We start from the raw sequence: 14,140 nt of genomic DNA, 5'->3' as shown, positions 1-14,140 counted from the left end.
GCTCAGAGTTATTCTCACCCAAACAAAGCATAAAACAGAATTTATATGTGCCTGCTATTATGTCAAAAAGCTGAAATACCACTATCAGCTTGAGTTTCCACAATTCAGAAGAGTTTGGTGTTTACCTATATTGCATCAATCAAAGGTGCTATCCACCAAGCAAAGCCCATATTAATGTGATAATTCCCACCTTTTATTTCCTACCATACCTAGTTAACCACACAAATGCCAATACAATACATACAATCAATGGTGACTGCATTTAATGTATACAACAATGTTTCCAGTTGACAGTGGAATCTACTGATCTCTCACTTCTTGCTCTAAAGTCACTACAGTTGTTTCAAGAATATCAAAGAAATTTCTCCTACATTTTATACTCTCCATTTTCCATTACATATATAAGATGTCTGACCGGAAGATGCAGATTTCCACTTGGATCTTGTGATTTAACTTACTTTCGAAAGATGATGCTCAGAGGAGAACCCCAGTCCATAAACAGTATTTGCCCTGCTATCGGCCCACTGGCCAAACTTCTGAGATGTTTTAGTAAATGTCATGTTTGGAGTGATGGTGCTGTTAATTATTGCCTGAAAAATAAAATAAGTATGAGGAACCAGCCAAAAATTCACAAATAGACAATCAAGCACAGGACTATTCAGTTACATAAAAACTTAGAATTCCTATTGAGCCACAATGTTAAGTATATGAAGAGAGTTAGAGAAACAGTTTTTAACATTATAAGTGATAATGTGGAAATATGGTAATAATAGAACTATAAATACAATGGCACTCTCACAAATTTCAACACTTAACAAGCAAAATAAATGTTCCTGTGATGCACAGAATTTTAAAGAGTTTATAATGTGGTCAGTGTCTTCTCTTTGAACATTTAGGATTACTGCCTATGAATTTTGGGTGATGTTCACTGGAAGCAACTAGGTTTTAACAGATGCTTATTTAAAAGTAAAGTCTCCCTCCCGAAAGCATCTTACAAAAATGAAGACACTAAATTTTCTGTTTGAAAACTATTTTCTAAAATCCATCATCAAGAATTTTCTTAAAGCCAACTTACCTGAAATATACTATGATACAGAAAAGATTTTCAATCATTTAGTAAGTTTTCCTCCACTCAAGAGAAAAACAAACCCCAAAATATATACTTTACTTCTTGATGTATAAAGTGGTATAAAATCATGTTAATGAGACTCACTATCATTTTTTATTATAATATAGTTCCTTAGAAAACTAGTATTGGGCTTCCCTGTTGGTTCAGTGGTAAAGAATCTGCCTGCAATGCAGGAGACCCAGGTTTGATCCCTGGGTTGGAAGATCCCCTAGAGAAGGGAATAGCAACCCACTCCAGTGTTCTTGGCTGGAGAATTTCATGGACAGAGGAGCCTGGCAGACTAGAAAACTAGCATCATTATTTTATTAAATATTAACTTTGCTGATCAGTTTAATGAATTTCAACTGTCCTTTAGCACATCAAGTTCATTCAGTCCTTCTGCCAGTACTTCTAAATCAGTTTTAGTTAAGAAGTCTAATGACTTTGCAATTGAGATTGAGATTACAAAGTGATCTCAGTAATAATAAAACAGATAATGTCATCAAATCCATAAGCAGTTACTTGGTGAACTATTAAACTCTGAATAAAAATCAAGCATTTTCAGAACATAGCTAAATCTATATACCACATGAACAGTAAAAGTGTACATATTTATTCACTGTGAGGTGTTGATGAAGTTATAATGAGTCCCTGATACTTGTCCTACTAAAGTAGACAGTAAGAGCATAATGCCTGGCTTTCTCTCACGACAGTAGTCATGTTATCTGTTGTTACATGAAAGCCCTTCTTCTCGATAAGCATTTTTACCTCTGACAAAATTTATATACTAATATATTGCCTTACCCTTTGGTTCAAAAGCTGTTTTTCCTAGCATGTCATTCTAGATCCTATAAAATGTAGCTAACAATTGCTCTAACATGTGGCATTAGTCACTCAGTCCCGTCTGACTCTGTGCGATCCCATGGACTGTAGCCCCCCAGGCTCCTCTGTCCATGGCATTCTCCAGGCCAGAACACTGGAGTGGGCTGCCGTTCCCTTCTCCAGGGGATCTTCCCATCCCAGGGATCGAACCCAGGAACCCTGCACTGCAGTCAGATTCTTTACAGTCTGAGCCAGCAGGGAAGCCCAAACCAATAATGAAGTGAAGTGAAAGTCACTCAGTCAAGTCTGACTCCTAGTGACCCATGGACTGTAGCCTGCCAGGCTCCTCTGTTCAAGTAATTCTCCAGACCAGAACACTGGACTGGCTAGCCGTTCCCTTCTCCAGGGGATCTTCCCAATCCAGGGATCGAACCCAGGTCTCTTGCGTTGTAAGCAGATTCTTTATTGTCTGAGCCACTTTGTCACAAAGGGCATAACATGCAGGGTTGTCATCAAATGAAAGATTAAGTGGGAAAGAATATACTAATAGTAAGGAATTGTCTGAATATGCAACTTTTTGTGTGTGTCCTACTAAATGCCTAGCACAATTCTAGGAACTTGAGATACAACAGTGAGAAGCAACATAATTATGCATTACAGTCTAGATCAAGAAGAGTTGGTTGATGAAGAAGCAAACCAGTAGCTGAGCAATGAGATTTCAGAGAGTGGTAAGTGCGAAGAAGACCACAGACCAGGATGGGATAAAGACTGAGACACAGGAAGACAGGGCTGGATTTGGTGGTCCTTTAGGGTTTGCTGACGGGGATACTTGTCAGCTGGGATCTGAGTGTTTCCAAGGATACACCCGGGTATCCTACAGCTGATCCTAATAACTCTCACACAGTGAGGCAACCGTAGGATTTATAAAGCATGTGAGGGATGTGACCCGTGTCTGCTGATGTGTTGTTTAGTCGCTAAGTCTAAACTCTTCTTTGACCCCATGGACTGTAGCCCTCCAGGCTCGCTGTCCATGGGATTCTTCCGGCAAGAATACTGGAGTGGGTTGCCAGTTCCTTTTCCAGGGTATCTTCCCGACCCAGGGATCAAACCTGCATCTTCTGCATTGGCAGGAGGGTTCTTTACACTGCTGCTGCTGGTTACTGACCTATTTCTTGCTATTTCAAACTAACTTCTTTCTGCTTTTATGTTTAAGAGCTCCATTTTAATCCCCTTTCTGAATCTTTCCTTGCCTGCATATGACTTGTTTTGGGATTCTTTAATCAGTGAACAAAATTCTAAAATAATAGATGATTCTGCATTTAAAATAATTTATTAGAATTCTTAAAATAGAATGCTACTGTAAATCCAATTTTTTAAAAATTTAGTTCTTTAAAATTAATATCTATGTCTCTCAATCCCATAGTTCTTGCTTCTTTCAAGGAAAAACAGTAGAAATGCTGGGTCATTACTGACACATAGTGCCCTGATCCTGGCCCCTGGCCATGCCGATGTCTGCAGCAGGATTAGGAAACCTCTGAGCAAACTTGACATGCACAGTAACAGCCGTAAGTGACAAACAAACGGACACTTTCTGATCAGGAGCACCTAAAGGTTTTCCCAGCTCACTGTGCTGTGCAGAAACAGAAGCGAGGATAGAAAGAAGAAACTCACTCATTTAGCTACATCAAATACACTACCAGTGCTTAACCAAAACACTACTTCTATGGGGAACTGTAGTAGTTCAGCTGAGTTCAGTTCAGTTCAGTCGCTCAGTCGTGTCCGACTCTTTGCGAACACATGGACTGCAGCATTCCAGGCCTCCCTGTCCATCACCAACTCCCGGAGATTACTCAGACTCATGTCCATTGAGTCGGTGATGCCATCCAACCATCTCATCCTCTGTCATCCCTTTCTCCTCTCGCCTTCAATCTTTCCCAGCATCAGGGTCTTTTCAAATGAGTCAGTTCTTCACATCAGGTGGCCAAAGGATTGGAGCTTCAGCTTCAGCACCAGTCCTTCCAATGAATATTCAGGACTGATTTCCTTTAGGATGGACTGGCTGGATCTCCTTGCAGTCCAAGGGACTCTCAAGAGTCTTCTCCAACACCACAGTTCAAAAGCATCAGTTCTTTGGTGATCAGTTTTCTATAGAGTCCAACTCTCACATCCATACATGACTACTGGAAAAACCATAGCTTTGACTGAACAGACCTTGGTTAGCAACATAATGTCTCTGCTTTTTAATAAGCTGTCCAGGTTGGTCATAGCTTTTTGTCCAAGGAGCAAGTGTCTTTTAATTTCATGGTTGCAGTCAACATCTGCAGTGATTTTGGCCTCCCCCACCCCAAATAAAGTCTGTCACTGTTTCCATTGCTTCCCCATCTATCTGCCATGAAGTAATGGGACCAGATGCCATGATCTTAGTTTTCTGAATGTTGAGTTTTTAAGTCAACTTTTTCACTCTCCTCTTTCACTTTCATCAAGAGGCTCTTCAGTTCTTCTTTGCTTTCTGCCATAAGGGTGGTGTCATCTGCATATCTGAGGTTATTGATATTTCTCCCAGCAATCTTGATTCCAGCTTGTGCTTCATCCAGCCTGGCATTTCACAAGATGTACTCTGCATATAAGTTAAATAAGCAGGGTGACAGTATACAACCTTGATGTACTCCTTTCCTGATTTGCAACCAGTCTGTTGTTCCATGTCCAGTTCTAACTGTTGCTTCCTGACCTGCATACAGATTTCTCGGGAGGCAGGTCAGGTGGTCTGGTATTCCCATCTCTTGAAGAATTTTCCACAGTTTCTTGTGATCCACACAGTCAAAGCCTTTGGCATAGTCAATAAAGCAGAAGTAGATGTTTTTCTGGAACCCTCTTGCTTTTTGGATGATCCAATGGATGTTGGCAATTTGATCTCTGGTTCCTCTGCCTTTTCTAAATCCAGCTTGAACATCTGGAAATTCACAGTTCACATACTGTTGAAGCCTGGTTTGGAGAATTTTGAGCATTACTTTACTAGCGTGTGAGATGAGTGCAATTGTGCAGTAGTTTGAGCATTCTTTGGCATTGCCTTTCTTTGGGATTGGAATGAAAGCTGACCTTTTCTAGTCGTGTGGCCACTGCTGAGTTTTCCAAATTTGCTGGCATCTTGAGTGCAGCACTTTCACAGCATCATCTTTTAGGATTTGAAACAGCTCAACTGGAATTCCATCTCCTCCACAAAGTGTTTGTAGTGATGCTTCCTAAGGCCCACTTGGTTTCGCATTCCAGGATGTCTGGCTCTAGGTGAGTGATCACACCATCGTGATTATCTGGGTCGTGAAGATCTTTTTTGTATAGTTCTTCTGTGTCTTCTTGCCACCTCTTCTTAATATCTTCTGCTTCTGTTAGGTCCATACCATTTCTGTCCTTTATTGTGCCCATCTTTGCATGAAATGTTCCCCTGGTATCTGTAATTTTCTTGAAGAGATCTCTAGTCTTTCTCATTCTATTGTTTTGTTAATAGCATCAGTTTAAAAAATAACAAGATAACAGAAAACGTGATAGAAAACATAACATAGCAGGTAAATTTTGTTAAATGAAACAAACCAAAAAAAAAACTTTTTCACTGAGTTATATAAGAGCCTCATAATTACAAGCTGCAAAGTACATTCAAAAATGGAAATGACAGAAGCAATAGTTCATACTGCTTCAGAAAGAAAAACACATGAGTATTATTTAATCACAATGGACTTGGGCCTACTTTACTTTTATATACCATTTAACTGCCCTCTCTAATAACCACATCTCATCTGTTGTTTGGGCCAAGAGACAAATACGAGTTACACAGAACTGAAGGTTCAAGTCGGGAAAAAGAGATGCATTAACATTCCAGGGTCTGAGATTATAATAATTAATATCTGTTAATTTCACTAAACAGTTACAAAATGTTGCAAAATTATTCATTAAAGCAAACTTCACAGAAATTAATTGGTGCTACTTCCCAAGTCCTATAAATCCTGAGTAAAAATGAAAAGAGGATCAATTATTCAAACAAATACATGTTAGTTACTTACGTACAAGACAAAGTGCAAACAGCCCCTGAGGTCCTATCACCCAGTTAAGGAGATAAGGGATGAGCCCACAGAAAAAGCAGACTGAAAAGCATTGAATTAAATTATCTTTTATTCCCTCAAACCACTACACAATATGTAATTAAAAGCCTAATAATACTAATAGAAACAACAGCAGTGTTTGTATAGTGATTACTGTATATACTTTAAGTGTCTCTGCCTAAGTTAATTTATTTAAACTTCACAATAATCCTATGGTGTAATGATGTGGTTTTTTGTATTAATTCTTCTCTTACAGAAGAGAAAACTGAGACACGAAGACACTAAATACCTTGTTCTAGGTCACAGGGTTAGGGAGTATTAACGTAAATATTCAAACCAGATGCTCCTGCTCCAGATTCTGTGGTCTTAACTCTGCACTGCACTGCAAAAAGTTCCTAGGAATGGAAAGGTCTTATGACATCAGGAAAGCTTGAAGAAGAGACTCATGGCATTAAGAAAGCTTGAAAGAGAAGGATGGAGGCCTCATCTTTTTACACACTATATCCAGGAATTCATGTCTGGTATTTATCTACATGTATTATTCAAAATTCACTGAGGAAAAAAATGGAATTTCTCCCTTTTTGAAGGGTATACTATCCATCAGGCACTGAGCTAACCAAGTGCTTTGGAGATACTAACTCAATCCTTACAACCACTACTGAGGTGAAAACAAGGAAACTCAGAGAAGTTAACACACAATTTGCCCCAAATCAAAAACTTAGTAGATGGTAGATTTTAGATATAAACCCAGGCAGTCCATGCTCTTAGACATTTTACTATCTGCCTCTGCTAAAAAGTAAAAAGAGGTCTTGTCCATACATTTCTCTTCTAAATAATGGATGTTGACTTTATTGTTGAATACTGAATTTAATATAGAAAGACTTCCTATGATTGAGGAATTTTGAACTGCCTTTGGACTATAGCAGTATATCTAAAAAGAAGTCCAGTTCCTCATTAGGTTACATGCTCAAGAGTAGAAACTGTGTCTATGCCAAGCACTTAGCATAGTGCCCAACAGAACAGATATGCAATGAGTACTTATCAAATCAACTGAAATCAGATTTGTAGAATATTTCAGCATGTAACTCAACAGATGCCTCCATGCATGAGTGCTCAGTTGTGTCTGACTCTTTGTGACCCTATGGACTGTAGCCCACCAGGCTCCTCTGTCTAGGGGATTCCCCAGCAGGAATACTAGACAGGGTTGCCATTTCCTCCTCCAGGGGACCTTCCTGACCAGGGAGGGAACAAACCCATGTCGCCTGTGTCTCTTGCACTGTGGGTGGATTCTTTACCACTGAGCCATGGGAGAAGCCCTCAACTCAATATATATATATATATATATATATATATATATATATATATATATAAGGTGGTTAATCGAAGCAATTTAGGAGATGAAAAAGTTGCTACCCTAAAATTGATCGATTTTGCTTTTTAAAAGGTAGGTTTTTAAAACTGAAAGGAAAATGTTTCATTTTACTGCAGATAAAAATCTTCTGAATAAAACTAAAGTGAATACTGTGAAACAGTGAATATAAAGCAGAACAGCAAGGTTATTTACAGTAAGCGGAACTCACCTTTGCGCCGTCTAAGCTGATTATCCTATACACGTTTCTTGTGCTGTCATAGAAATAAGACACAGTAACTGCATGCTTACTGGTGGGCACCCAGTTCTTCTTTGTGTTTGGGTCGATCTGGAAGACATGAGCTCGGGTGCTGAAGATGGGCTGTTCCCTGTGGGGGAGAAAACAGAAGGCTGAAAGCAGCCGCCCCGATTCCCCCGGACAAGAGAACACGAAAACGGCGAGGGTCACTCCTCTTAGCCAAAAACTCCCACGTCCTTGAACATATAAGAAACCTTCTTCTAGAGTCGAACACTCTGGAGGTGTGCAACCGTACGCTTCTTTGGAACAATTAGTCAATCCTTACTATTTGAAGATTCTGTATCCAAGATTTTGCCTGCTCCATAGAGGGCATCTGTAACCACAAAATCCACACTTGTGGTACTTTCTTGGTCTTTCCCAGGGACCTCACATGCCCCACCTGAGGCTGATCAAGGCAATACTCAGCCTTCTTGTTTCAGCTCTCACACTATAAACAACTGTCCTTTCTGCAACCTATTTAGCACCATGGAGTTTGCATTTTTGTGCCTTCTGCTGGTACTTGCACTGTTTCAAATGGCCCCCAAGCACAGTGCCCAGTGCTGTCTGTTCTTAGGCATAAGCAGATTGTGATGTGCCTCATGGAGAGAAAATGTTATATAAGCTTTGTTCAGGCATGAGTGCTTTTGGCCACGAGCTAATGGTAATGAATCAATAATATATATTAAATAGGGTGTCTTTAAATAGAAACATAATCAAACAAGGCTATTGATTGGCTGATGAAAATGTGACCTGAGGCTCACAGGAACCTAATCCTGTGTCTCCCTCAGGACAACGGTTCAATATCACTAATTCAGTGTTTGTGGTGCCTTTGTAGAACAAAACCACTACAAATAAAACTGACGATGTGCTATTAAAATACAAGTATCTTATACGTGGCTGTCACTAAGCTAAAAGTTTTTACCCACTTAAAATTACAAAATTCTGGGGAGGAATTTATGGGAAAGTTTACACTCAATATAATCTCTACTACACTGAAACATACAAGGAAAACAAAGTAATCCATCTTCACAGTATATTTTACCTAGATCAAGTAAGGCCTTAAATAGAGGTTTTTATAATTATCATTTCAAGAACCAAAACTATTCAAAAATATATATTCAAAATATGATCACTACAGATTTCTTTTACAGTCTGAAAAACAAGCCTAAAAAAAATCTGCATATAATAGAACCATTACAAAGCAAAATTTTCCAAGTTCTCAGTAAAAATTCTCTGGTAACAAGCACTGACCAAAATTTTGGGGGAGTCTAATTGTTTCTTTCACTGACATAACCCTTTTCTTTCCTAAAGCAGCTTAAGGTCCTAAGGAGAATCTTAACTGGTACTATGTAAAGTTAAAATTAAGTACGTTTAAGTTTTTTCATTTTAAAGAATTAAAAGAAAAACTTTCCAATATTAAATTTAAAGACGTGAAAGGAGAGTACGGAAAACAGTGAAATTAGAAAACAGGCAAGGCAAATTTTGGTCTTTGGCAAAATGACTCTTCGGATTAGTAATAATGGGCTGGGTGTTACATATGCCTCCTTTGATTTACTTTAGCCCTTAGAGAGCTGTTATGAAAGGGAGGTACCTTTCCTGTATATAACCAGGCTCTTCCCGGTTTTATTTCTGGAAACCTTCATAACAACTGTTCTTATGAAAGAATCACTTCTGAAAGGAAGTGAGTGATACATTTTATGCCTCTCCCTAAAAAATGAAGCAGGAAGTCATCACTTTGGCTTAACTGCCATTATACACAGGTTCATTCAAGAAATAATTATGAATGATCTGGCAACGCACTATGCCAGTTGAAGTCTTTCAAACTAGGAATAGGTCTTACTCACTCCCTTTCCCATCCTCAAAATCTCTGACTTTCATAGTGAGGCTGGTGCAACATTTGGGTTGTCGTCCAGAAGTCCTACAACCTCTGATTTTCTCATCTTGTAATTAAAGTTTAGAGAGTGCTACTAGTTTTGATTCATATGGAAATTCATTCCCACAAAATTCTATTTATTAAGACACATAAAGAAAGGAAATAGGCCACTTATTCTTATTGACTTGATAATTCTTTTTTTCATTTGACAGGTGGTAAATTTCTAGATAGTGTAGGCTGATAGAAGCATGTTTTCTGGTACATATATTTTCCAAAAAAATAAAACTGTTAAGACAATGATATTGCTTTTGCAAGCCTTATATGACTAATCATCAAATCCTTATTCAATGGAAACACAATGTTTTGAGTCCAATAAATACTTTCACACTATATTAATTCACACAGTGTAATTAATCTGCACAATTATTCCACTCAATTTAATCCCATTCCGAATAAAAGTCTTTAGGGTAAACTAGCTATTTTTACAAGCAAATGACATCTGACATCAACTAAACACACTGTTCTCTTCAATTCTTTTCTGATTTCTTAAAGAAAGTTATAATTCAAGATTTCTGTGGTCAAAAGCCTAGCCATCATCATGTGGATGACAAAGGCTAGGAAAATAAGTTTACAGCTGATAAACAGTGAAGAGAATTTCAAGTAGTAATGAGGGTGATACCACATCTATCAGGGCATACAAATAGGTGATACACACTTTTACTGAATATCTACTACATGCATAAAACAGAGAGAGAGAGAGATGGTCTTTGCCTTTAACAAGTTCAACCTGGTGTGGGAAGACAGACATGTTAAACAAATAAAATACTCTTCAGCATGATTAAGACTCTGAAAGTGTAAATGGGTAAGGGCTACTATGGAGAAGCTGATGCCTAAGAAGAGCCTGAAACCGTGGCACAGAATCTCAGCATGTGTAGCATGAACCTCAGTGACCGTGAGTAACTCTGAAGAATGAGGCTAGAGATAGAGAAGTCAGTTCATGAGGATACCTGCTGGGAACTACTGAGACATGTAAATAGGGAACAGCTTTGCATTTTAGAACAGTAAATTCAGTAGCACTGAAGACGGTGGGTTGGCAGAAGCAGAAGATATTAAGAAGAGGTGGCAAGAATACACAGAAGAACTGTACAAAAAAGATCTTCACGACCCAGATAATCATGATGGTGTGATCACTCACCTAGAGCCAGACATCCTGGAACGCGAAGTCAAGTGGGCCTTAGGAAGCATCACTATGCACAAAGCTAGTGGAGGTGATGGAATTCCAGTTGAGCTATTTCAAATCCTGCAAGATGATGCTGTGAAAGTGCTGCACTCAAGATGCCAGCAAATTTGGAAAACTCAGCAGTGGCCACACGACTAGAAAAGGTCAGCTTTCATTCCAATCCCAAAGAAAGGCAACGCCAAAGAATGCTCAAACTACAGCACAATTGCACTCATCTCACACGCTAGTAAAGTAATGCTCAAAATTCTCCAAACCAGGCTTCAACAGTATGTGAACTGTGAATTTCCAGATGTTCAAGCTGGATTTAGAAAAGGCAGAGGAACCAGAGATCAAATTGCCAACATCCGTTGGATCATCCAAAAAGCAAGAGAGTTCCAGAAAAACATCTACTTCTGCTTTATTGACTATGCCAAAGGCTTTGACTGTGTGGATCACAACAAACTGTGGAAAATTCTTCAAGAGATGGGAATACCAGACCACCTGACCTGCCTCCCGAGAAATCTGTATGCAGGTCAGGAAGCAACAGTTAGAACTGGACATGGAACAACAGACTGGTTGCAAATCAGGAAAGGAGTACATCAAGGTTGTATACTGTCACCCTGCTTATTTAACTTATATGCAGAGTACATCATGTGAGATGCCAGGCTGGATGAAGCACAAGCTGGAATCAAGATTGCTGGGAGAAATATCAACAACCTCAGATATGCAGAAGACACCACCCTTATGGCAGAAAGCAAAGAAGAACTGAAGAGCCTCTTGATGAAAAAGGAGAGTGAAAAAGTTGACTTAAAACTCAACATTCAGAAAACTAAGATCATGGCATCTGGTCCCATCACTTCAGGGCAAATAGATGGGGAAGCAATGGAAACAGTGACAGACTTTATTTGGGGTGGGGGTGGGGGAGCAAAATCACTGCAGATGGTGACTGCAGCCATGAAATTAAAAGACACTTGCTCCTTGGACAAAAAGCTATGACCAACCTGGACAGCTTATTAAAAAGCAGAGACATTATGTTGCTAACCAAGGTCTGTCCAGTCAAAGCTGTGGTTTTTCCAGTAGTCATGTATGGATGTGAGACTTGGACTATAAAGAAAGCTGATCACCGAAGAACTGATGCTTTTGAACTGTGGTGTTGGAGAAGACTCTTGAGAGCCCCTCAGACTGCAAGGAGATCCAACCAGTCCATCCTAAAGGAAATCAGTCCTGAATATTCATTGGAAGGACTGGTGCTGAAGCTGAAGCTCCAATCCTTTGGCCACCTGATGTGAAGAAGTGACTCATTTGAAAAGACCCTGATGTTGGGAAAGATTGAAGGCGAGAGAATGGGACGACAGAGGATAAGAGCATTGGATGGCATCACCGACTCAATGGACATGAGTCTGAGTAATCTCTGGGAGTTGGTGATGGACAGGGAGGCCTGGAATGCTGCAGTCCATGGGTTCGCAAAGAGTCAGACACGACTGAGCGACTGAACTGAACTAAACATTGGACATAGGGATGCTAGTCAGAACCTTAAAAAGGATCCCAAGTATTAAAATAAAAATAAAAAGGATAGGAGGTTAGGGAGTGGAATGAAGACATGAAAAGGGATTAAAGGTAAATTAAGAAAGTAGACACACCATGATTAAGTAACAGTTTGGATGTAGGGCAGTGGTTCATCAAACTGAGGTGAGCTGTCTCCCAGGGGACATTTCTCAAAGTCTGGAGTCATTTTGGACAGTCACAGCTGAGGAAGACTGCTACTGGCTTCTCATGGGAAGAAGCCAGGGATGTTGCTAAATATTTATAGTGCACAGGACAGCCTCCTACAACAAAAAACTATCCAGCCAAAAAAGTCAACAAAGCCAAGGTGAAGAAATTGACTACTGGGTTTCTGGTCTGGGTAACTGAAACGAAGACAGTGCCGCTTGGCAGGATGGTAAACAGAAAATAAAAGTCAGGAACTGGGGGCTGGTTGTGAGGGAAAGATGAGCTCTCAGATTTGACCAAGTTCAAAAGCTTAGAGAGTGTGCATGTAAAACTATCAGGAAGGGAACTTAAAATGTTACTTCGGGGCTCAACAGAGAAACCCAGGCGGGAGTGAAAAGGTTTGAGAATCATTAAGAGAGATTATCACTTGTCTATTTAAGATACATATCAATGTCATGTGTGTGGATAAACTTCATTTCAGAGAAAAGCTGCAGAAAGCAGTAGAGAAGCCATACCTGAAATTTCAAAGCTCTTATCTCTTAAAGGATCTGAAAAGCACTCGACACAGATTATCCCAAGTGCTCAAGTGGTAATACTTTTTCAAACAAACTGGATGGCGCTCGTAAATAAAGGTTAGACACACTACTTCCTTAATAACAATTCACACAAAACCAACTGCATCAAAGACCAGCGTTTTCCAAAGTATGGTCTATGGAACGAAAGTCCTAGAACTGAGTGTTCCATGTTTAAATAAGTACTGCAAACATCGTATGTGTCCCACTCTGAAACATTTATAAAGCATGTTAATAAAAAGTTCTGAGAAGTCCTGCAGTAAAGAAATCCATTTAACCCTGAATAACCCAGCATGCAGCAAAATGATCTAACCCTGGAATTCTTCATGGAACACAGTAACATCTCATAGGACTTAGATTTATAACTACAATATGAGAATGGAAAGATAAATTTTGGGGTAAATACATCTCACTGAAAGCCAATTTATATATTCTACCATCTTTACTGACATTACTGTTACCAGAATATAGAGCATAATACAAAATCGAGGCCTTTAGTCCTTACTACAGTATGATTTCTTAAATAGATATAACACCACAGAGTAACTCTCCTAAGAAATTAAACATTAATCTAAAAATCAATTTTAAAAGCCAATAGATTTTGGCAGGGAATGCTTTAAATGAGCTTAGAGAAACAAAACACACACACACACACACACACACACATTTTAATCTTAGCGAATCATCTACTGCGTAATTTCTTCCATCAATAGTTCAGTATGTTAAAAGAGGTTACTTGAGTATTTTCCAGAAGGTTCATGAAATAATTCTAAACGCTGGTATAAGAAGAATTCTGGAGATCCTGGGCTTCCCTGATGGCTCAGTGGTATAGAATCCGCCTGCCAACGCAGGAGACATGAGTTTGCTACCTGGTTGGGGAGGATCCCACTGGCGGTGGAGCAACGAATCCATGCATCACAACTACTGCGCCTGTGCTCGAGAGTCCAGGAGCTGCAACCACTGAGCTCGTGTGCTGCAGCTCCTGAAGCCCGTGGGCCTAGAGCCTGTGTTCTGCAACCGGAGAACCCAAGGCAATGAGAAGCCCTCACACTGCAACCCAGAGTAGTCCTTGCTCGCCACAACTGGATAAAAGCTCGTG

At 39.5% G+C, this 14,140-nt stretch overlaps 1 protein-coding gene across 1 annotated transcript in view; it reads right to left on the bottom strand.

Annotated features, from left to right (window-relative positions):
• HOMER1 (homer scaffold protein 1) overlaps positions 1-14,140 on the bottom strand; it is a 132,239-nt gene that overhangs the window by 77,695 nt on the left and 40,404 nt on the right. Inside the window, exons 2-3 of the mRNA XM_043919949.1 lie at positions 7,602-7,758; positions 459-590 (exon numbers count right to left, since the gene is read on the bottom strand). Coding sequence (XP_043775884.1) covers positions 459-590; positions 7,602-7,758 — 289 coding nt within the window. The remainder of the gene's footprint in view (positions 1-458; positions 591-7,601; positions 7,759-14,140) is intronic.

Source organism: Cervus elaphus, chromosome 12, assembly GCF_910594005.1.
Source record: "Cervus elaphus chromosome 12, mCerEla1.1, whole genome shotgun sequence".
NCBI classification, from domain to species: domain Eukaryota; kingdom Metazoa; phylum Chordata; class Mammalia; order Artiodactyla; family Cervidae; genus Cervus; species Cervus elaphus.
The sequence above is the reverse complement of the archived record's forward strand: the minus strand, read 5'-3'. Positions and strand labels throughout refer to the sequence as shown.